At 29.5% G+C, this 27,010-nt stretch overlaps 1 protein-coding gene across 2 annotated transcripts in view; it reads right to left on the bottom strand.

Annotated features, from left to right (window-relative positions):
* Akt (Akt kinase) overlaps window positions 1-27,010 on the bottom strand; it is a 61,996-nt gene that overhangs the window by 18,758 nt on the left and 16,228 nt on the right. For both annotated transcript variants that reach the window (XM_067270359.1, XM_067270360.1), the window contains 2 exons: window positions 19,265-19,407; window positions 16,609-16,731 (listed from right to left, as the gene is read on the bottom strand). In XM_067270359.1, the coding sequence (XP_067126460.1) occupies window positions 16,609-16,731; window positions 19,265-19,358 (217 nt within the window). In that variant the 5' untranslated portion in view covers window positions 19,359-19,407. The remainder of the gene's footprint in view (window positions 1-16,608; window positions 16,732-19,264; window positions 19,408-27,010) is intronic.

Raw genomic sequence — 27,010 nt, 5'->3', positions numbered from 1 at the left:
AATTTTCGCTCCTAATAATCATTTTATGGAGCCGATGTATAATAAATCTTCTTCGCATCTGTGATCTTTTAGCGGGATGGAATACACTCCAGACAGCTTGTCTTGGTTGGGAGTATCCTTCGCATTACAGAGCAGCTGATATATATTAGGGCATCTTCTATAGGTGATGCTGACTTGTCTCTTCCTAGCAATCTCCAAGTAAAGCTTCCTTAAATACGGATTATACGTGAGCGAAATACTGTCTTTATGATCCGTTGTTACTTGCTCCTGCGGATTGGTTTGTGTTGGAGGTTGGGGATGACATATTTTCTTGGATAATTACTTATCAGGTTACAGTAAACATGGCGTTGAGCAATATTAGTTAAAGTGTTAATCTCATTTTTAAGCACATGTATTGTTGAGGAGTTGGTGTAAGCCCTTTTGATTAAGGTGTTGAATGCTGCTACTTTGTATTGTACGGGGTCACAAGACCCTATAGGTATGTACAATTGCTCTGCAAGTGGTTTTCTGTATACTTCCGTGAGGATCGTCATTCCTTTAACTATGATATTGACATCAAGGAAATGAGCATGGGTGTCGTTCGCCTGTTTGAGGCCCAGACTTAAGCCATAGCCATTGTTATTGAATGAGTCAAAGAATGCTGAAATGTCCGGCTTAATCTTCCACAAGGTGAGTATATTGTCCACATCTCTTATACAGCACTATATTGTGGAGGTGAGTAGGAAGGATTTTATCTTCTAGTTGCCGTATTACCAGTTTGCACAAATTGCCCAGTACTGGATGCTCCCCATTGGTACACCCCTTCCTTGTTTGTAGACTGCGCCTTTGAATTGAAAGAATGAGTTATAACATAAGTGCACCATCTCTAATATTTGCTGGTGGAGGTTAACATCACCTACTAAAAGATCACAGATGCGAAGAAGATTTATTATACATTGGCTCCACAAAACGATCATTAGGAGTGAGAATTAAAGAACATAAAGCGGACATCCGCCACAAGAGATTTACAACCACTTTAGCACGTTATGCTACAGATCCGGTATCCAGCCAATGTTTGACGAGGCCAAGATCATCCACACCACACCCTTACACACCATTTGCGATGGATGGAGGCAATTTATATATACAAAACCGCCCGAGATAAGAAATGTATTAACAGTAAAGAGGAGTTATCATTATCCATAGCGTGGCAAATGCTTATATACGATGGATGATAATACAGAAAAGTTTCTACTTCCGAGGAAGGCGCATGCGCATCGATGACGACATCCGCACGAGTTTTCTTTCAAATCTTTTTTCAGAGCTCTTTCAAAAAGTGTTCCATCGAACGTTTCTTGCAATTTGTCCGTTTCTCACCCGAAGAAGAACTTTTATGTTCGAAAACATTAGTGACAAATGTTTTTTATGAGTATAATGCACCTTTTTTTGGTTTTTTGTGGACATTAGTGTTCAAAAGTTATGAGGTGTGAGTGATGATAAAACACATCCTAGTATACTTTTGCATGTAAGAAATGTATGCATAGACTATCTTAATAAAACAAAAAACTTGTTATATACATTATTATTATTGATAAAGCAATGAATCCTTCAAACATTGAATTAACATATATATATAATTTTTTCTTTGCCTATTTTAATAAAGTATTTAAGCATCTTTATAAAAATGCATTATTTATATAAGTCATTTCCATCATTTTTCAATACTAGAAAAAAAAACATTTATAAATATGTTTATATTTTACTGTAAAAAATAAATCACAAAAAAACAAAAAAAATGAGTCCAGATAATATAGTAACTAAAATAGAAAACTGCAAAGAAGTTTATCACACATCTTGTTTTGTGTGCGACTGATATACACAAATTTGTTTTTGCAGATGAAGAATGATTAACTCTTAGAAACACAGAGGTAATTCTGTCTATTAAAGCACATGCCAATTATTATTATCATAAAAAGTCATAGTAAAGCAAAAGTTATCATATAAAAATTAAAAGCAATTTTTACTACCTACCTTTAAAAAAAAGAAAAAGATTAAGGTTGAGAAAATTATTAAAATTAAATGAAAATAAAAAGTTCTTCTGTTGATATATGAAGAAAGAAAAATCTTGTTTATCCACAATAAGAGTTACGTAAAACTAAACTTATAATACTTGGAAATCCAAAACCATAATGAATGAGCAATACCTATTTATTTTGATTGCTTATGCATAAAAATAACTGTGCTTAAATGAATGCCGTGTGTTCAAAAGAAATCATCTAGTTTTTTCACAATACATATTTCATACACTTCCATCACATGGTATTTATAGTCACAAATGTTTTTGGCCTCATTCAGAAGCTTGCTTTAGGTTATGATCATTGTTTATAGAATGTTGATCAAAACTTTTTAAAGTTGGAATGTTCTATTGCTCCTGTTCTTGAGATGTCATCAAGACCAAAAATGCTGATTATAAATATTTATAATCAGACATTTAAATAAGACATGAAGTGTATGAAAGGTGTATTCCAGCTTGCACTATTATATGATTATGGATCTAGTGACAGTAAAAGACAAGACCAGAAAAGTGATGCCTTTAGATGAGAAAGTGCAACTTCTAGATAAGTGTTGAGAATCTCTCTCATATGTGATCTTCTCTTGAATGTTTGGTGTCAATAGAACTATTGCACAAAACATACATATGTAAAAAAACAAGAGGAGAGAGAGGCAGCACAAGTTGGTGGAATTTATACTGCTAAATATGAGAGTTGTGAGCATAATAATGTTGAGAATAAAGAATGCTTTATTCATTGGACTGAAGATCAACATAAGAAAAACCTGCCTATGGATTTTAATATGATTTCCACCAAGAAACTTGTGCTTCACAACAAATTTTCTCAATTAACAGTATCACAGACTTTCAAAAAAACAGGCTCAGAAACTTCAAAAAGGCATTCACTGATGCAACAGCTATCAACTCAAACAAGATCGCAATATCAATAAAACAGCATGGTTTTTGAAGATGACTCAGAATACCTATACAACACAACTATCAAAGGAAAAGTGGCTCCAAGGTTTAAGGCAGTATAAAATTAAATTAATATAGATTTTAATGTAAATGAATGATACAAACTGGGTTATAAAAATAAAGAGGATTACGCTCTACTCTGAAGTGAAGTCAAAAATTGTTCCTTATCAGCATCAAAAAATAATTCCCCTCCTACCTCACCCATCTAATAATCATCTCCTTCCATCAATAAAGTTTAATTTGTTAGAATTCCTACCTCACCCATCTCCCTCCATCAATAAAGTTTAATTTGTTAGAATTCCTACCTCACCCATCTCCCTTCATCAATAAAGTTTAATTTGTTAGAATTCCTACTTCAAGATAATTACAAAAATCCCTCCCCACCATCTGTGAAGTAGGTTCTATTTATAAAAATTGTCTTATACCCTGATTTTGAAAATTCTTTCCCACATCCCTAATGACCTTAGACGTTTTTGTAGTAGCCTCTGTTTTTTTTTTAAATGAGAGATTTATATCTACCCCGGCTTTAAAATAGATGATGAAAATTCTTTGCAATGTCCTTAGAGTAATTACAAATTCACCTTTCTAACATCCTTGAAGTAGCCTCTCTACCTGAAGCACTTCTTTACCAATGCCTTCATATGCCTTTGTTTTTGTAAGAAGAACAGAAGTAAAATCCTGTGCTCTTTTTTAAGATGTAAGTTTTTACTAATGATGTTAGAAATATCAGAATATATTTCTAGATAATACAATTGACTCTTTTTAAGATTTAATAATTTTTATTTTTAAAAAATCTAATATAATATTACAGATTTTTAATTTTCTTCTTCTTCTTCTTCTTCGTCGAATTTATTTAACCGATCCATTATGTCATCAACGATGTTACTAATATCTTGAAGTATATAGACTAACAAACTATGAGAATTTTCGGTAATATATTTATGATCTAGTTTCTGATATTTTATAATGTAACACCAGAAAAGATGATATTTGAAATCATGAATGAAATCTTCGTTCAGTATTTGATAGCGAGAAACTAAATCCCAGTGGAGATAATCTTTTAATTCCCTCAGTGTATCTGTTTTTAATCGTTGATATTTTAAAACTATTCTCATATTTAATTTATCAATATATTTCTTAACAAAATTATCAGAGAGAAGCTGAAATTTTGCTATTTTATCCCAATTAAGATATTCTGAAAAATTATCTATGAATTCTTCATCTAATACTTGATGTTCAGAAATTAAATTCCAGTTTGCATGTTTAATATGTTTTTTGATGAATGTAGTAGTGAATATATAATTTTTCCATATTAATTCCCAGTTTAAACTATCTGCAAATTCAGAAATGAAGTCTCGACTTAAATCAGTTTTTTGGCTTATAATTTCCCAGTTAACAAAGTTTTTAAAACGTCTGATGTTATTTTCATCCATGGGTAAACTCGAGAATTTTTTCCATTCCAGTGAAGTAATGTATGTGTAGTCTATAAAAAAAATTCGATATTAGGATAAAGTTTTTATTTTTTTTTTTACATAAACATATTATTGGTTACAACATTTTTAAAAAAGTACAGTAATGATTATTACAGTTGATTACTACAATTAACACAACCGCATTTTATAAAATTCTTATTACATAACAGTATTGTTATCTGGTTAGTTAGTATAAAAAATTTACAATAGTATTTCTTATTCTCCGGTAATTTAAATAATCCGGCCTTATTCACAGCTTGTTTTAAACAAAGATATGTTTTACTCGAAACACCATGTATTAAACAAGTTTTTGAATTTCGTTTCCTCTTGTATAATAATATATAACCGTATTGAGGGTATGATGATATCAGAAAATCTGGAAGAATTTAAATATAAAAATTATAATGCCCAAACGATGTCACATCTATACCATTATCAGAAATAAATTTTTTATCATAAAATGGTGAGAGTGATATTTTATTCTGAAGATATGTTGTCACAACATGATTTTTACTTTTAATTCCAAACTGCTGATTTCTCAATAGTCGACTATTAAATAAAACTTCTTTATATTTTTCATGGTGAAAGGTTTTAACAACGGATTTTTTAATTCCTTTAGCTGTTTTTTTATTTTGATTATCAAAAATATATGAATACATTTTTGGTTTTAATGAACAAAATTCTATTATAGGTTTAGATGATGTCTCATCTTTAAAATATCCTAGTTTATTTTTGTTCCTTACATCAAATAGTTTGTGTGTAGTTGGATAGTTGCTAAAATCGAAAATATCTGGAAATGATTTAAAGTCCTCATATATGTCATCTGTATGGATTTGAAGCGTTAGTGAATCGGTATCGGTATATAATAAATTTACATTTTCACCATATTTATTTTTAAATATTTTATAAAATGTTTGATACATATGCAATTTACTTAATTCTAATACACAAAACCCTACATAAATTGGTTTATCCAAACATAAGTTAATTTTTTTCATTTTAAAAATTGTGAGATTATCATTAATAATTTGGAAATTTTCGAGAGATATCTGGGATAAATATTTCCGACATTGATTTTCAGTTGTAGCTGTTTTTAAATTTAAGCGTTTCCTTACATTTTGACAGGTCTTCCCAAAAAAGCTGTTATTCATTAATTTAAAAAAAGATTTATCGAAATCATTTGTTGATTCCTGGCGTTTTTTGTTATTAAAAAGTACATATTTTTTAAGCCAGGGCTCTTGGTTAAATCCGAGCACTCGATGAATTTTAGTTAATATTAACCCCTCTTCTAAATAAAATTTTAAATTTCTATAATGAATTACATAATTTTGTTTATCAAAAAGAGTTGGAATTAATTTCTTATTATTATTATTATATTTTAAATTTAATTTAGTTAATATTGATTTTTGATAATTTGATAATAAATCATAAGGAATGATGAGGTGTTCTGGAGCTAGTGGTAAGTCATTATGACGCTGGTGAATATTTGGGGGATATTTTAAATCAACTTCTAAAATATAGCCTATATCATTTCTATCGGGGATATTACGAATGTCTAAAGCATTTATCTCATCCTCAGATAACCATCTGAAATTATTTACAGGTAAATAAGAACTCATTACAAATCCATAGAGATTATTAGCATCTATCGAAATGATATAGTTATGTGGTTGATTTTTATCATAGGTTTTTGGAATTAGAGGGTTATTAGCTTTAGCAAATCGTTTTCCGCAGAGACATAGCCCCCCTCTCATCCCCCCCTCAATAAAAAGATACATATTAATATCTCGAAATAATTCTAGCTCGATTTTTGTCATTTTTAACCCGCAATTCCAAGTTAGGTCTGGAGCTGTTATGAAATATACTGGATCTAAATTATAATACTTTAAACTTAATTTTCTAAAATTTTGGAATATATCAGCTAATAATAAAGTGTCAACATATTGATATAATTTTAAATAATCCTTAAAATTTTTACAATGAAATTTTTCCCAAACTAATTTTGCATGCTGGTAATCATCATCACTAATATTTTCTCCAGATAATTCATTATAAAAATATTTTTTTGGGGGTAAACATCTCTCGTATAAAATATCCTCGTTTTTAAAATAAGAATAGGGAAAAATTCCTTTTCTTTTTAACAAATTTTTATTTTTGTTGTTATAGAAAAATTGATTAAAAATAGGAAAATTATAATTTGCATTTTTTAAATTTTCTGTTAATCTATCTAGCGAGGAATTTAAAAATTGATAACTATCAATGAATTTAAAATGATCTAGAGTAAACGTTGTAAATTTTTCTGAATTTACAGGAATAATCTGAATTCTCGAAAATAGTTTTGGGGGGATATTTTTGAAAATCAGATGAGAGTCATAACCTGTAAAATTATGTAGTATAATGGGAATAAATTTTTTGAATCTATAATTCAAATTGCAGTGATTATGGGACATTCCCCGAAATTTCCCTGTCAGGTGATCGTGGTCTCTTACTCTGATATCATCATTATTAAACCCCTCCTCACATATATGACACTGATGTTCATAATTATCGGGAATAGTATCTATATTCATTTCTACATAAGTATTTATTTTATCTAATAAAATATTTAATTGATTCTGAATATCAAATAAAAAATGCTTAATAGGATCTTTACCACAATAAAAATTACAATATAATAAAGTATCATCATTTTCAATAATAACAATAGAATAACATATAGGTTTATGAATCTGAATAGTTTTAGTAAAACTAGAATTTAGATTTACAGCATCTACGTGAACTTCCTCTAGAATTGATTCAAAATCTGCAAAAATCACTACAGGATGATATAATTGCTTTTCATAATTACTAAATTTAGCAATCGCCTTTTCTCCAGTCGGAGTAGAAACTTTTTGATATTTATAATTAGAGCATAATTTTATGTGCTCGTTTAAGGTATGGCTTCTCTGGAAGCCTATTAGACAGCGGGGACAGAATTTTCTAATCCCTGATTTTTCAGACAATAGTCTGTTAAAGTTTCTAATTAGAAAATAATGGGATTTATATAATAACAAATTAATTTCTTTTTCAAATTGATATTTACTTATATAAATAGGGTAAATTATTTCTTTTTCGTATCCGAATACTTGAATTTTCAAACAATTATTTTTTTCGAATGAAGGGATATTTTTAATATTTACTGGAAATTTTAGAGTATTTGTATTTAAATATTTCAAAAATTTCCTATACGAATAAATTGAATTTTTGTTATTAGTATTTGGATACAAACTAGCAATTATACAGTATAAAAAACAGTAATTATCACTACATTTAATATTCAACAAACAATGCTTATTTGATAGACGTTTGGGTAGGATGACCCCTGCACACCCCCCATTCTCAGCCTTATAAATTCCTAAATGAATATCCACAAATATAATTTCTTTAATAATCCACCCAGACCCATTTTTAATAAACTGATCAATGAAGTTTAAAATTGTGTCGAAAGCATTTGTTAACCTTTCATTGATCATATATTGAGATAAAATATGTTCTACCCGACTGGAGAAAAATATGTCTTGAGTAATAATCTCATCCTCCAAATATTTTATAAATCTTATCTTTAAATTTAATAAAAATTTCATTCTCGAAATTAAATCATTATTAGTTAAAATACTATAAATAGTACCTCTAATATTTTCAAGTAAAATACTCGGATCGCTATAATTAGAGATAAATGCTCTATAACTTCTCACATAACCTTTGAACGCTGTTTTTCTTAATGCAAATGTAAAAGCCATATTACCATAGAATAAATTTTATACACTTAAAATATAATATTATATACTTAACATAGTATTAATTGAACACTGTTGTTCTTAATGCAAATGTGAAAGCCATATTACCATAGAATAAATTTTATACACTTAAAATATAATATTATATACTTAGTATTAATTGAACACTGTTGTTCTTAATAAATTTTATATACTAAAAACCGTTATACACTTAAAACATAGTATTAAAACTAGAACTTTAAATTTTACTGTACTCATCCAAATGTTCTTGTATGGCGTTAAATGCTTGTTTATACTTCTTGAAGTCAGTCACCTTGATATTATATTTGTTGGGAGGGTATGACCCTCTGGATTTGCTTAGACACACATAAAAATTTGCCTTAAACTCCTGTATCTCAATTCTCTCCGAATCGCTAATTTTAACTTTAAAGTCAGGAATTTTTGGTTGCTTACTTTTCTCCTCAGTTAAATCCAAATCAAATCTCTGTTTTTTTTCGGTAGTCTCCCCAGTTTTTGTTTTTGAAGTTCTCTTCTTACTTGTCTTCTTTTCGAAATCAAAGTCAAATTCTAGAATTAGTTTATAAAAATATATAATTTAAATTAAGATGAGTGATATTATTACTAAAATAGAATTACGTACCTCCGTCCGACGACATTTTTTCTTTAGCACTAGAAGAAATAACGAGTAGAAGAATCACTAGGTGAAGAATCGATGAGTGAAGTTTTTAGGAAAAATTGCTCCCTTTTTATCCCCTGTTAGTGGCCTACACTCGTGTTTGAGGTGACGCATGCAAGTAAATTAGGGCACATCCGTCTTTGAAGGTAACGGTTGAAACTAAATTAGGACATATCTGTCTTCGAAGGTAACGCTTCTTAATAGCTATGAGGAAGTGTCATCGACCCTAGGTCATTGGGAGTGTTTGTGTGTTTTCCTGGTTAGGTTATTAACCTTCAAGAGTTGCAGTCATCAAGCTTAAAACAAACTATCTATCCTAAATTTACGAACTTTTTTAATAATCCCCCTATTGTTATACTAACTGCTAACATGATGAAAACAAAAACCTTCTGAAGAGTATAATATAATATTTTTAAATATAGCATGGAAAATAACGAGGAAAGTTGTGTCGAGGTGAGTGAGGAGAGTGCAGCTGCGGCATATAGAGCCATGATTAGAGGAGTGAAGAATTATGATAAGAATAAAAGCACCACTCTAATCATGGCTGTGATGCCGCAGGGTGCTTACATCCCATACAGGGTCCACGATAGATATTTAGCCCAGCAGAGGTGGGTGGCTCTAACGGGTAGGAGTGAAAGAGGGATAATTAGAGCCATCGCACCTCAGCTGGAAGAGGTGGACTCTGTATCTTTATATAATATCGGGGAGGGCCCACACTCTCCTCTAGAATCACCACCATCGACATCCTCGTCATCATCATCCTCGTCGTCATCATCATCATCATCCTCGTCGTCGTCGTCATCATCATCATCATCATCATCATCATCATCATCATCATCATCATCATCATCGGACAATGAGGGGTCTAGTTCTTCTGAGGATGAAGCTCCTTCTACAAAAAGACAGAGGAACTAGAACCCCCTCATAAAAAACACATCAAGGAATTAAATCATTTCAGCATAGTATCTTCATGAGAACAAAAGTGTCAATGGCATCATTCATCATCTCATTTAAACTCTATTATTTAATGTAGCTTTGCTTAGTGATACCAGTATTCATTTTACTTACCGAGTGTAGTCTAACAATCTATTCGCGTGTTTTAGTTTTATGTTTATTACACATGATTTTACAAATTATTTTTTAATGGTATGAATTGTAACTCGTGGTATTCTATATTTAAATTACCACTTTTAAAAAAGATGTAATCACATGGTGTAATACGATACTGCTTAATCAGAATTTTACTCGGCACAGACAGATACTTTATTTTTAAATACATTTTAGAATTTTTATTTAATTTGATTTTAGTAGTAATTTTATAACTGGTGATTAGATCTGTTTTAATGCATTTTATACCTGGTAATGTGGAGTACAATATTTTATATTTAGAAAAATGTGTCATGTTTTGTAATAATTCATCCTGTAATTGTTATATTCTAATTGGAGTCTATAGTATTTAAAGACAGCACAAAATTTAAAGTGTGTCAAACATTTTCATTAATTTTTATTTTCACATTTTAACATGATCTTTACATACAAAAACTTTTTTGTAATTTGTATTCATTAAAAATTGAATGTAGAATTTTTCTGTTAAATAAACTGTGTTCTCAATCAAAAATTTATTTTAAAATTTTTATTACACTCTCCTGTGGAATCATTTTAACATGATCTTTACATACAAAAACTTTTTTGTAATTTGTATTCATTAAAAATTGAATGTAGAATTTTTCTGTTAAATAAACTGTGTTCTCAATCAAAAATTTATTTTAAAATTTTTATTACACTCTCCTGTGGAATCATCATAAAAAATATTAATGGAGGAATTATATTATTTTTTAATGGTATGAATTGTAACTTGTGGTATTCTATATTTAAATTACTACTTTTAAAAAAGATGTAATCACACGCCGTAATACGATACTGCTTAATCAGAATTTTACTCCGCCACAGACAGATACTTTATTTTTAAATACATTTTAAAATTTTTGTATTGATGATATCATATAAACTAAAGCTAAAATCATAAATCACCAGTATATTAAGCTGGATGAGAAAATCCTCTAGCTATTCTCACAGGTCAACCTGAATGCGGAAGTTTTTATCAGGTCGTCAAGTTGATGGGTGAGGGAGAAATCCCCTACCCCTAGGTAAGAAACATGGAAGTAATCTTTTTCTATAAATACTCGACCGACATTCACTAGCTTTTAGAGAAAAATCAGGGTAGCAACCAGCGGAGAAACATGAGTATCAACGAGTGGAGTCAGGCAAAAATGGATAGTAAGTTTTTTTTAAAAAATATGTTTAGTAGTAGTCCTAGCTATAATAATCTATATATAAAATTAATTTTACTATTTTAGATAAGCCCGGGGTTATACTAGATTGCCAGGGATTCAGATTTAAAAATGAAGCATGTTTACACCCATACAACGGATATTTAATACGGCAGATGGGAGTATACAGGTTTTAATTCGGAGGATTTTGGAGTTATTAATTTTTTCCACCCCGAAATACGGTGGGATAAATTAACTTTATCCGATAAAAAAACTGTTAGATTCTGCAATAGATTACATAAATTATATTTATCGTATAAGCCTGAAAATGATGAATGGATTCATCATGATGATATTGTTTTTACTTTTAAAAATTTATTTCAAAAATATGGATTTATTTTTTTTTAAAGGGGGGGGAAATAGAAAAACTTTTAATTCGTAGAGCAAATGATATCTGTAATACCGCCATTAAATCGCTAGATGTGGAAAAATTCGGAGTTCCAAAATCTTCCGAAATTAAAATACTGTGTCCCTATCATTGGGATTTCCAACACCATTGCGGCTTGTGTAATGTCTTTTCATATAAGCATTATTATTTGAAAACAGGTAAAAAATATATTATTTTGCTTTTAATATTACCTCATTTTTGAAAATATTTAAGATATATTTTTACTTATTACATAGAATTACCGGATGTAGTCTGAAAACCCTTGCCATGCAGACAATAATGGAGCCAGTAGAAGAGGAAGGAATCCACCGGATTGATTAACCAAAATTTTTTTCTTGGTATTTAAAGGAATGTGTTTTTCACTTAATTTCCTGATAATTTTTTATATTTTCCTAATTTACGAACATCAGCAGGTATATTTCCTCTCCGCAAATTATCACATATTTCGCACAAAACTTTAATCTGATTTGGAGTAGCTTCTTTCAATATTGCTTTTCGTTGAGAAGGAGTAGTCTTCGCTAAAAAAGCCAGCATATGATAATTTTTCTTTACGTTCTTCATTTTATAGGCAAGTATATCCAGAAAATACCTTGTTTGTCAGGAAAACAGGAATCTCTCACAGAAAATTTCTTATCCGTTGTAGGATGAAAATCCAATAACAAATAACCAAATTCCTTTTCTGTTGCTTTTTTATATGCATCCATGAAAAAATTAAATTTTCCTGCAAAAGCCTGACGACCCAAGCAATTCACCTGACTTTCATCACGATTATTTTTAAATAAAATCAAGTAATGAGTATTTAAACTTATATCTCTCATAATCTTATTTTTCGGAAACAAATTTTGCATTATTAAAATCACACTTACATTACAATGATGAGATTCTGTTGTAAACAAAAATGCTGTTTTTGGAGACAACTCATGCATCAAATCATCGATTATTATCAAATCCCATCCTTCAACAGATTCTGGTAACCCATACATAAATGTGATATCGCTTTCTTCTTGAAAAAACGGTAGATATACAGAGTAACACCACAAAATCTTCTTCAGAGAATTTTCATAAATTTTGTTGTGAATAATTTTTCTTACTAATGTGGTTTTTCCCGATTGGGAAGGACCCACAATTACACAAGTACTAGGATGTTTGAAATACATATTAATCAACCTTGTCAACCTTGGGGAATTTAGAAAATTTATAATATTTCATTCCTGGACTTATCTCTTTAAACATCAGTAAAGTTTTCTTATCATTTTCTAAACATATTTCTCTCATGTCTTCTGCACACCGTTCAAACGAACCATATAATCCATTACATACCTCATTAATTTCCCCATCCTCATCGACAATTATAAAACCATATTTTCCTTGTCCTTTCCAAATATCTTTGACTTTAAAATAACGAAGGATAAATGGAAAATTATCAGGAACATCGAACGAGAAATTTTTAGCTGCAGAAACACATGCGTCCAAGCTCTTATATAAGCACTTAGAGGCTGAATAATTTTTAGAGTCGCCGTAAGTAAGTACGAAACCATACATCCCCATGATCCTGGTTTAAATATAAAACTAGTTCCCTCTTTTTAAAAAAGTAATTTATATAAAAATACTGACCAATCATATTTACTTTTAAAAAACCTAACAACCAATCGCATGTTTTTAATTAACAGCAATCATGTATTATCTAGAGATTCTAAACCTTTGAATAGAACAAAGAAACAAAGTTCACCCCTCACGTTTTGTTAAAAATACTAATCATATGTTTTTAAATTATTACAAATACTAATACTAGATCGTATATTATCTACAGATTAAATATATATCACAATAACTTACGATATTTCCTAACTTTGTGACAAAAAATAATTCCAGCTTTTCAAATCCAGCGCCTCTACTAACACACAAACAAAGAAAAGCAACAGGTTTACACAACTTAGTTCAGGGTACAAACTCTATGACAGAGGGTGCTAGTATAATTTTTAAAAAATAATTCGATTTTATCATTACTTTACATTAAATTCTAACAAATTAAATTTTATTAATGGAGGGAGACGATTTTTAATCTCTACAATAGTTATTTCACAAAATGAAGTGTACAATAGAGGGCGCTAGTGTGTATATAGAAAAAATAATTATTTTTTGGTAAAAATTTTTTAAATTTCTCATCAGAAGAGGTGTTTGTTCACAGATAAGTTAATAAAAAATTAAAATGTATAATAACAATTTTTAAATTATGGGACTTAGAAGTCCCGTCAGACTTTACACCACATTAGGACTTACAACTCCTTTTTTGTTTAATATAAAGAACTTTTTTCAGAGAAATTGACAGATTAAATTCATAATTACGTATTTGATAATTTTTACAATATAATAACGTTAAAATAATAAAATGAACTGCAATTTGACTTCAGAGTGTAATCCTCTTTATTTTTATAACCCAGTTTGTATCATTCATTTACATTAAAATCTGTATATTATCAATTTAATTTTATTACAGCCCATGGTTTTTGACAGACATCGACTCTAGAACTACCTATACAACTACAGATCTATCAAAGGAAAAGTGGCTCCAAGGTTTAAGGCAGTGAGAGATCAGACTACACTGTACTTTGCAACAATGTTGCTACCTTATGATGAAGCCTGATCATATCTCAAGAGGAGTAGGGCTTAGTAATGAATAAAATCTTTATCAACATTTATAGTTTTTCATAAAACTCATCCCTACCCTCAAAATTAAGCTTTTTGCCATTTTATAGTAATTAAAAATATAAAAGTTTTATTAAAAAAATCTGATAACAGATAGCGCCAACACACAATTTTATTTATTTTGCTTAAAAGTTTTTTTTTAAATAAAAACTCATAACAGCTAGGAAAGTTACGCAACTCATTGATGGATTTATTTATACATTTGAGCAGTTTTTTGGCAAGGAAAGTCTTTAAGGAAGAAGATGCAATAAAAAGTACTTTTAATAACTTTTTGGTTTCTCATTCTCATGATTTCTATCAAATTGGCATTAATGTACTTCTACTGCATTGAGAAAAGTGTATTAATGTTGGTGAAAACAATTTTGATTGAATATGTAAGTTTAAAATTAAATTAATAAATGTTCAAAGTCAGAAATAAAAATTGGCAATTTCATTTGCAACAACCTAATAGAATTGCATCACTTCCTGATGTCAAATTGGTGTTCTTTTGATTGTTGTTCTGAGGTGTTTGAGGTTAACCTTTCATCTGCCTATCTTTTCACTTGTGGAAACAAGAAAAAAAAAATTACACTTTTCTAACAAAAGGTTGCAACTGAAAGGGACATTTCATCAAGATATTGCAGACATCCAATAGACTGTGACAAATGAGCTAACAAGCATCACACTTGAAACTTTTTCTGCTTGCTTCCAAGACTTCCAGAAACATTGGCAATTGTATATATAGCAGAGGGAACTACTTTGACAGGAGCTAGGCTCATTACTTGTTAATTGTAATTTTCTATTTCTTTTTTTTTTATGAACTTTGTCCTGAAACTTTTCTGACAAAGGGTGTATTTTGCCAGTGTATTAAAAGTAGAATAAGAAAGTTTTTCTTTTCAGACTAACTCTCCATTGTTTTCTACTAAAAAAAAATCAAAAAATATCTGAAAGAAAAAGAGATTTAAAGTCCTTGTTCTAGATAATGCCCTAGGACATGTAAGTGATGCAAATGAATTTGCAAACAACAAAGAAGAGATTGTCTATATCTCCTAATACCATATCCCTTATCCATCCTCTTAAATCAGGAGATAATCAAACTCTTTAAAGTAAACTACATGATGAAATGTACAAGTACATCACTAAGGGCTTGGACATCTTAGCAATGTGACTCATATATTGTTGAGGTGTATAAGTCACATCCTGAGCAACATCTTAACAAGAATCTCAGCATTGTTCAGTTTTGAAAAGATTTACCATAGCTGAGTTACTTTCTAATAAAATGGATGTTGAAGGACAAAAGACAAATCTGTAACAGCCTATTGTGGACCAAGGTTGTAAAGACCATCATTTCAGACAAACTTCAAACCATTCCAGATGTATTATACATCACAAGAACTGCAGAAAAAAAATGCCAGGAGAATTAGTGACAAAGATTTTGAAAACTTAGAAGAGGACATAGACATAACTGATGACCAAACAACAGTATTAAATAATGACCTGGAGGAGTTTGTTGGTTAATATATTGGAAACTGAGAACTAAGTTTGAGGAGGAATGACTTCAAGAGAAAAAGCACAACCCGAAAAAATCTTGCACAGGCAATGTGTAATGCCAAATTTATTGCAGACTTTTTTCAAATATAATGACAATCTACATGAATAACAAAGTCCCAAGGAAGTGTTTAACATAAGTGTTTAATCAAAAAATAATGACAATCTGATTCATGAGATGAAATTTAAGGAAAGACTAATAGTTGCATATAGTGTTAAAATATCATTATGTTCATAATTAAAATAAAGCAGCAGCTTCTATCACTGTTCCTCCAAAAGATGACAACAACATGTAACATCCTAATGCCACTGAATCTGAATCTTAAGTCAGCAAATCACACATTTCTCCAGCTTCTGATATTTCAAACACAGACAGTTAATGCTACTACTCACTGTAATAAATACTCTGATTTGCATGTATTTTTCTCTAGTAGTAAACTTGATATGGTATAATAAAATTTTGCTCTATATATTGACAAACAGCAGATGGGATTCACTGTGCAGTAAAAACCAATGACAAAATGTGTTAAATGCCTTAACATATGTTAAACGTAAATGGTTGCATAAGTGTCTAGGCAATCATCTAGGACTAATTAGGATGAAGCACAAATTTACATAGTTTTGTTTTGTGCAATATCTACTGACATGCAAAAGCCCACATAAAACAAGACCGTACTAATATATGTAATCTTACATCTATAAATTAAAAAATACAAATAAATATTTTACCTCTAACAGTGAAATTATTTAATGGATCAGCAAATCCATGTTCAGGTTTGCTCTTAAATCCAATAAGTGACCCATCATCCAATAAGACAAAGTAACGTGGTCTCCAATTTTTAATGTGTTCACCTATTAAAAATAAATAAATATTTAAAGTATAAACAAAAATTAAACATTTATTATCTACTAATTATTAAAATCATGAAACTCCTTGCTCAATAATATACTTTGATGTAGCCTTCATTCTAACTTTTTTTCCCCCATATACAAGTCAGATTCTAATAGAAGTTTGATTCCTATATTCTATAACAGTGATTTTCAATCTTTTCACACTCGCGGACCGGCAGAAATAAAAGAATTATGTTGCGGACCAGCAAACTATCAAGACTGAAATAATAAAAATATTATTTAGGTTTAGGTTTTTAACTAATTGAATAGAAATACAAATTTATATGACATTATTAGTGCCCTGTCTACTGTTGCTTCTTTGTTAGCAAATCAGTTATTCGTGGTTGTAGGTTTGTTTCCGAGAGACGAAGTGCAGCATTTATATCCATTCGATTTCTCTGCTAGGTTTTTATTATTGACATGGCAGAAAAAGTCTTCTCACACAAATAAGAAGTCAAAAAAACAATTAATCGCTTTATCATTCTTGTTGGACATTCTTTTTTAAGCGATATCCAAAATTGAGGCAATAACATCATTTTATGCCTTAAAACTAGAGTGGAATCAGTAGATGATTCTATCAGCTTTTCTTTATCAGGAAAAGCAAGTGCACATAACTGGACATCTTCCAGGAAAGGATTATTAATCCAAGGGTTGCCCTTACAAGGATCCTCACTTTCAGGGAAATAGTTATTAAAGTTTTCAACTAATGCCCTTAAATTTTCACTAATTATTTTTAATATTACTTTCTGTTGACATCAGCTGTAGTTAAAAATTCACTCAAAATTGGGAACATTTCTACATCTTTCTTATGTACAGTACTCGACTGTCCCAAAGATCCAGCTTCTTTTTGAATGCATCCATTTCATTTCTCACTGTTAAGATATTTGTACAAAATCCCTAAAATGAAATGTTAAGGTCATTAAGAAGATTATTAAATATGTCTGCCATATATGCAAATTTAGCCATCCATTCTTCATTTAACAAAAAATTCTATTAATTGGATTTTCAGGCACGTAAAAATTTTGTCACCTCTTTTCTTAATTCAAAAAGGCATGTAAGAATTCCTCCTCTTGATAACCACCTCATTTTGGCATGGAGAAGATGTTGATGGTGCCATTCCATACTCTCACACAATATTGTGAACAGCCTGGAATTCATAGCTCAACTATGAATTTCATTAACAATCTTTATTACATCATTCATCACTGTGTTCAGTTCAGCAGAAAGCTTCTTTGCAGCTAAATGCTCTTGATAGATTATGCAGCAAGTTGACAATATTTATGGGTGCACAATTTCCTTTATTTTTGCAACTATTCCAAAAACAAGCCCGTATTTTCCAGCGTGACAATGCTTATCTGCAAAATTCTACGAAAACCAAAGTATGGCTGCAGTCTAATCACATATGTGAACTCACCTGGCTAGTGTCAAGCCTAGACCTGTCTGATAAAAAAAAATGTATGGAGATTTTTGAAAAGAAAGATGACTCAACACAGTCCTTGCATGTTAAAACATGTATATACATATTTAAGAAAAGAATGGGAAAAAATTCTTTTACAGTTGCTACACAAGTTTGTATCTTCCATGCCTCAATGCCTTGCAACTTTTATCAGGTGAAAAGGAGATAACATTCTGTAATCACAACAGAATAGCGACACATTGAACAATGTTCAAAGAAACATATTGCAAAGGCACTGAAGATTATAAATTATATTTTTAATAGCAACATATTTTCCTGAAATCTGAGCTTCTGATATATTTGTATTCCGGGCTGAAATTTTTAATCATTTTTAATTTATTTAATTCAAAATATATTTTCTCAACCACAAATTAGTAGTGGCTTGCCCCTGTACACCACACTTTTCCTTTAACAATAGAATCATCTATCAAACACCTTTCAGGGGAAATTTTTGAATTGAAATAACAAACTTCTGATTTGCATTATACTATGAATTATTTTAAGTTTTTATTGGTGAATGAAATTCATTGCAAGCAGGGTTATATTTGTGTGTGTTTGTATCACTATATTTGTACAATTATTATATGATACAGAACAAACAAAACAAATTCCAGATATCATATGATGCAAGTTATTCTACCAAGGGTAAAATTTTCTAAACCATTTATATAATGTTTCTTGTATCTTTAGAGTGATATTTAAATCATCATAATATTTACTTAGGAGTTATCCAAATCATAATATTTGTTTTTAAATATATTAACAACTATGTAAAAAAATGTTTTTGAGCAATCTGCATCTCTTTATAGTGATTTCAAACCTTTTTCTAACAATGGCATCTCAACTTCGTAATTTTTCTTGAAGCACCCATTCGGTACCTCTGAATTATTGTATGGTACCCTGGTTGAAAACTATTGCACTTACTAATAATCAAATTATGCAAAACTGAATGATTTACCTCAAATTTTTTCTAACAAAAAAAATATGAAAATTTTACTTATATTACCAATAATAAATTCTTAAATTTAATAATCCTACCTCTTTTCTGTAACCATCCTTCTTTAATGATTTGAGGCTGCTGTGGCGGAGGAAGCATTAACTCTGGTACACTTAGACTACTAGAAGTTGACATTATTTTCTGTTGCTTACATGAAGTGAAGATTTTGTGATATTTTCAAATCCTAAAAGTTAAATATAAGCATTATAATTTTTAAAATAATTTTTTCCTGTTTAATTATTTAAAAACTTTTCAAAATAAAAAAGTAAATACATACAGGTATACCTCGTCTTATGTCGGTAATTGGCAATTATGAGCACTTAACGTCGCAAGAGAGGCGACTTACATTGCCTCTCTTGCGACGTTAAGTGCTCATTATTGGCGTTTAGTTACGACGTAAGTCGTAACTAAACGCCAATAATAAGCACTTAAAGACCACTACATAAGACGACAACACAGAAACACAATGTTTTCGTGTTTCGTTCTGTAGGATTTATGATGATTATATTAACATTTACTGTACATGTACATATTTTAATATGATTTTATGTGCTTTCAATGCTTTTCTAGTGATATTACGACTTCAATGCTAGTGGCGGACGGATTTAAAGTCAAATAAACTGACTTAAACCTGATTTTTTTTTTCCATGTACTTTTTTGACACACTAGGTATAATTGGTAGGTATAATTGGGAATGATGTAACTCGACAGCGACGTAACTCGAGGTATACCTGTATTTGTTCTTGCATGCACTTTCTGTTCTATTTATAAAGCTGTTCATTCTGAAGAAGAAATTTTGAAATGTCAAGAACATTAGAATTATATATATTTCTTTGAATATTTTATGATTATTTAAACAAACTTTTCACACCCAAACAAAAATCGAAATCCCTTTACTGATAAAATTTTTTGTTGTGTTTGGATTAAACCCTCTCTCTTAATAAACTTAATAGACAAAATATCTGAGTCACAGATCATTTCAGTAGATTTTTTTTTGTCATCAAAGCAATTCACACTACGATTAATTTATCATTCAAATACACTGTCTTTATTTTAAATTTTAATTGTTTTAAACACAAAATGCAGAAATTGGTTTATTGTTTATTATTATTTCAGTTTAGTACACTGAAGTCTACAAAAATAAAATCAAGTTTGATGACTGTATTTCTACAATGCAAACAGCAAATTAATTATAGTATAAAAGTCTATGTTAATGTTTACATAAAATTTGATAACATTGATATGGACATAAAAAAAAAGTTAAAAGACTAATATCAAACAAATACGTAGAAAATTATTCTTTAATTTATCAACTCAAAAAATTGAAGAAATTCAGAAATTAAAAAGCAGTAAAGGATTTAATTCATTACTTATTCTTTCAATAAATATGCATACTAATTATCAAAGGAAAAGTTTTGCAACATTTCCTTTCCTTTCCTTCAATTTTCTTAGAAAAAACAGTTTGTTTTTATCAATTACAAGACAAAATTTAACTGAACATTTAGAAAACTGAACTTACTGCATGTAAATATATTAAAATGAAACATAATACAATAAAATTTTTTGAAATATAATAAAATGTTGAAAATTAAAAAATATAATTATATAAAAACTTTATAATAATATATTGAAATTTGGTCCTATATTTATTTCTAGCATATTTCCTAATTACTAATGACTTCAAAATGTTATAAAATAAATTTATTTCTTCATATGTAGTATGAGGATATCAAATAAATTTTAAAAATATGTAAAACAATGCAAATGTTTCTCAGATTTTGCTTTGTTTACGTATATACATCAGATTAACAAATCAGTATGAAGCAGTTTTTACAACTAATCCTTATAAATGTGTAGAATCCTGGCATTGTGACATGACAATGTATAAACAGAACATTATAATCTTTTACATTAAAATAAAATAGATAAATGCTCTTTAAAGCTTCATTAGTTAAATGATATTCAAATTAATCATCAAAATTTTCATATTAAAATGACAATTATACATTTTATAAAAAAAAACAAAACAAAAAAATTATTAGTCTCAGTTCATTCACATAAATAAGAATGAAATTATCTAGTTATTTTGCTTTAAATATTTCTTTTTAAACAATTTTTGTGATCTATGGATACAGAACTAAGAAAATGTTAAGAAATTTTTTGTTCACATTAGGATCTTATATATTAGAAAAAAAAGTTACAATATTTATAAAATATAAATTGTTCTGTATACTTGTTCTAGTTGTCTGTCTTAACTTATAATCAATCTCGTGTTATTTAAAAGGAAATTAATGAAGAATTCTTATTCAATAAAAAATTCTTTATTGTACATCTGTTATGTACAATAAAATTATACATAACAGATTATTAAATTTTGAATTTTTTCAACAGTTAACATTGTAAATTTGGCAAATAAAAGTCTTTTGGCCAAACTCAAACTTTTAGTATAAATTTAGTATATCTTTTAATTATTTCAATAATTTTTTTAAAAATTTTCATTTAACCAGAAAAAAATCAAATCAATAGATCTTTTATTATAGTAATAAGAAAAGACTAATTTCACTCATTTAGAGAGTAAACAGACAGTAGTAGCTTGCGGAAATCATATACACAAAGTAGATTTTAGCTATTAAAAGAACAATCAAAACAACTATACTTCTTACTGTAAACTGGATGAATTATAATTCTTTCTTCCACAAAAACCTTGACAATCCAGTGTTAGGTGTTTATACAACTGCTAATGTTTTCAACCCCGTCGGGGTCTTCATCAGGCACAGCACAAAGGTAGTTTCAAATGCCAGTGAATGGAACCAAGAAACCGAAGCGAATTCTATTCCAATTTGAAATATGGAATAGAATTCGCTTCGGTTTCTTGGTTCCATTCACTGGCATTTGAAACTACCTTTGTGCTGTGCCTGATGAAGACCCCGACGGGGTTGAAAACATTAGCAGTTGTATAAACACCTAACACTGGATTGTCAAGGTTTTTGTGGAAGAAAGAACAATCAAAAATTATGTTGCAATCTATTTTTAATGGATTGATTAGCTAATATACTGGATGGATCTATCATATCCATTGTTAATATCAATCATTAAACAAATAAAGAAAAAATTTACCTCTCTTCATATTAAATATCACTTAATTGGAATAGATAAGTTTAGATTTTCATCAATATCTATTATGAATATATAAAATACATACTTAAATAATTTTAAATTATTAATAGAAATATTGAAAATGTAATGCTTCATTAGTGAACTGCTTTATTATAATGCAAATTGTGATCCTTCCGTGTATTGATGCTTGCTTGATCTGGCTGATCTTTATCTTTTAATCCAGTGAAATGAATATATGTAACCAAAAAAGTTTTCTAAAAATTTCTTATATTAATTTTAGAAACTTAATTGCTGGCTAATTAATTAAGTTTTTTGAGAATACTTCTTTTATAGTTAAATTTGTTCAAAGTTTACCTTAAAGAATATGAATTACTCTATTTCTATAACCTGAATATAGTAATTTCAAAGCATTATATTAAAACTAGCTAGATTAAAGTTAATAATTAAATTATATCAAACTTTTAATATAGAATCAAACAAATTAATTACTTTAAATTCAAATTCTTTAGCTTTTTTTGGTTACATATATTCATTTCACTGGATTAAAAGATAAAGATCAGCCAGATCCATTTCATATGCCACTTTATACTTTGTACCAGTTATGGATAATAGGGAGGGTAAAAATTTGGAATATATTAATGGTACCACATGCTCCCTCAAGGTAAGAATTCTGGAGCATGACACCAGGATAAAGAATAGGAGAACTTAGAAGTGGAAAAAATCATGAGTACACACCATCTCTGATCTCAGAGGTGTTGGAAGTTTATAAATCCTTGAACTAATAAGTCTATGAACCTTAAGGATGCTAAAGCGTTTCCACTTGCTTTGAGGTCCATTGTATGAAATTTAATTGAAGATGCATTCTACCCATGGCTTATTTTTTTGACATTTAATTGTAGTTTAGATCATACATTATTGCTAATTTTTTGATTTGTTTTGGTTTGTTGATTAAAAATTCTTTAGTGTTGTATATAATTTAAAATGTAGCAGGGATAATTCAGAGAAATATTTTAAATGTAACCGACAGTATGTGTTCTGTGAGAATTGAACAAGTAAAAGGAAAACAACTCAAGGAAGACATCATCAGAAGCTAGTATATGTCAACTTCTTACCTGAGAGTGTCAACTTACATTTTCTCAGCATCAGTAGTGACACCTTTCAGGCGACTTTTAGTCACCTCTAAGGTATTTGCTGCTTTGAATATGACGAGGAACAGCTGATTTCAGTCAGTTGTCGCCTGTTGTTTCAACTGTTCAGTTTAGTGTGTCTGTGCGCTTTTTTGGATTAATGCTCTTCTGTGCCCTCAGATTCCTCATCATCTGCTGCTTCTCTCTCAAAATGCTAATTTAAGGACTACATTCCAATGACCCTCAATGGAGATTCTAGTTCCAAGTTGTGAGGTACCAAAAATTTGTAAATCTCTCTCTCCACAAAACGCAAATACCCTGTGTAACGTGTTGTACCAACTTTTGTGCTGTCTAATAAATGTTTAAATGTAGTAAGTTGTGTCAAATGACTTACTCCTAGTCTCACATTTTTACTATCCAGAAAAATGCTCAAAACTCATGTCTTTCTGACACCACCATCAGAGATGCTTACGGTGGTGTCAGAAAGAAAGACTGTAGGAGAATCTCAGTGACCTAGACCTCACCTGGCAATCCCCAAAGTTCCATCAATGTTTAAAATATACTGGTTGATGGAATTATTTGTAATTTTGAATGTTTTTTTGTTCTAATTCTGTTCTGGAAATTTGACATTTCTGTTAGAAGCCTGATAATGACTGTTAAAATACAGTCAAAAACATTAGCTTTGAAATAAAATTGTACTTTGCTGGAGTTAAAGGTTTATTTGCAATGTCTGTTACATTTTATTCAGTTACAAACTGCCATGTTGATTAATAGATATAATTAATTTAATTTTAATGATATCACAAATACTTTTATTCAAATACTAAGTAATACTTTTATTAACTAAAATTGTTTTAAAATGCATCACAAGTGTCATTAATTTTCAATATGTCAGTATTTATCAATAATTTAAAAGTTAAATAAAAATTGCCACACAATATAGGTAGTTCATATAATATTCACAGCTTTCTACACAAACTATAATCAAAAAGTGATAATAAAAAGAGTCTTGATAAATGTTTAATCTGAATAAACCTAAAAGACTCCTTAAATTGTTTAGTTTCTTGGTTTATATAGTTATGGTTTAATAGACATTCAATTGGGATATGAATACTGCAAATAGAACTCAATATGGCTAGGAATACAGTAACAGGTTGAATCCAAATTTGGATGTCTTTTGCAAGCATACACTTCAAAGTGTAGCATTCGTGCTACATTTCAAATTCATTTGTATATTTATATACACATGTATTAAAATGAAGTATACAAATGGATAAACAGTTATTACAATATTAAAGCCAAATGACTACCAAATTAAACTGGACTATATTACCGCTACTATCAATAATTAAATACTGAGTAATTTGGCCTAGAGGTATGCATTAGGCACCATCTCTTATTAAATTTTAATAATTATAAGTAAAGGGGGCGTGTTCATCGGTCGAGGCTGCTGGCGCTTTTTCTTGTGCTCCTGGTCATCCATACTAAGCCTAAGCAACATACGTTTTTGTCTTTTTATTGCTGTTAAAAGTTTAAAGTTGTAATTTATTAAGATAAATTATCTCAATAATAACACCTTCAATAAAAATGCAACGTTCTCCACCTAAGCGAGGAAGGCCTCCAACAAATCGTGCCAAACCGGATACCAAGAAAAACCAACCTCTCTCGTCAAATTCCAAGACAATATTGGACTTTAACTTCAATTCTGGAAAAGAACTTCATGAAGAAACTAGTGACGAAATGAATCTCATCTTAAATTCATCGCAAATAAGTGCAAATGGCATTCCAGGTGAGTTAACCAAGTCTGACCATTATCTCTCTATTAAACCGGATAAACTTCCAGACACCTCTACTTCAGTGTTATGGAATAAAATATCGGATTTGATTAATACTGCTAATGACAAACTCTTTAGACAAATGGTTATGATAAAACAAGATTTAGAAACTATTCACGAAAATATCAGTGAAACGAAGAACCACCAGCTAAAAATGGAGGAACAATTAATTAACTTAAAACAACAGGTAGATAAGCTACAAATTAACAAGGATTGTATTCAATTTAAAATGGACTCGTTAATTAATGAACATCGCTATAACAACATTATTATGTATAATTATTCAAACCATAAAACACCTCAAGAGCAGAAATACATAACTTTATTACTTCTCTTTTAAAATTACAAAATATAGCTCAAGAGGATATACTAGAGATAGTCCAACTGTCTAAAACTCCCAATATAATATTAAGAGTTACTCTCAGCAATAATCAAATTAAAGACCGTATTTTTACTACCATTATACGAAAAAAACAACAGAATTTGTTAGAAGAATGGAATAAATTACAAATCTCTCCGGATTTAACTAACAATTCAAGAGCTAGACGGAAATTTTTATTACCAACTTTCTACGAACTACGTAGACAAAATTTGCAGGTTAAACTGCGTAATGATATTTTATTAATCAACCATGGAAAGTTAACCTACAGTTTAACCACTGGAAAACTGGTACAAGTAGACACTTTTCTTCCATCATCAAGAATAGATATAACTAAATGATAAATTAACAAACAAGATAAACTTCAATCTGTAAACTTTTTTCTAACAATCAATTCCTTATTATCAATTGGAAGTGTCAGGGCAATTAAATATCAAAGTTAAACAAGCAATTGACAATTTATTATTCTATGGGCAACAATGAAAACATCAAATTTGAATATTCAATTTAAACCTTACAATATCATTGTAAATCCTGTTATCTATTACGCAGGCCCAATATGAGGACTGGATTACTCATACAACCTTGAAATTCTGCATATTTACTTCCATTGTAAGTCACTTCATCTTGAAAATACAGTACCTGGATATGCCTTCCGTCAAGAGTTAAGTTTTATCTGGGCTTTTTCCCAGATATTAAAACGTATTATAAAACTTTACTACAAACCTAAATACAAAAGTGTTGATAATACCGAATTTGTATATCAAGAAATGATAAAGCAGTGCAATATCGAGAAAAAGCAGGCACTGCCGCCTTGGCATTATAAATTTTGATGAAATTTAAATACATTTGGTATATCAGAATTACTGTTTATAGACATGATTTAAGACTGGAAACTCGCTCACTTTCTGTCAATTATCCCAATTTGATGACATCTCTATGCTCTACTTACTCCAAAATTGCTAAGTACTAACTAATTTGTGTGAAAAAAATGACATTATAAGAATATGCAATGATGGATTATTTCTTGACTTTAAAATCAACTTAAATTTCATCAGTAGAAAGGATGCCCATAAAATTTGTTACTACTTTGTTAAAATCACTGAAAAAATCTTGGTAACATCTAAATATTTGTTGTTGTATGTTTGGACAAATCCTTCATAATAATATACCTTAAGGGTATTAACAGTGCCACGCAACAAATTATGTTGTTAATATTCACTACAAAATTATGTAATATGTATCTTTATCATGTATTAATTCTTTAAGTAATATATGTATTTGTACCACCCCCTTATAGGGATACTTTCCCTGGCAAATAAAATTAAT

This window comes from Centruroides vittatus, unplaced genomic scaffold, assembly GCF_030686945.1.
Source record: "Centruroides vittatus isolate TY-2023 unplaced genomic scaffold, ASM3068694v2 contig_370, whole genome shotgun sequence".
Classification (NCBI taxonomy): domain Eukaryota; kingdom Metazoa; phylum Arthropoda; class Arachnida; order Scorpiones; family Buthidae; genus Centruroides; species Centruroides vittatus.
The sequence above is the reverse complement of the archived record's forward strand: the minus strand, read 5'-3'. Positions and strand labels throughout refer to the sequence as shown.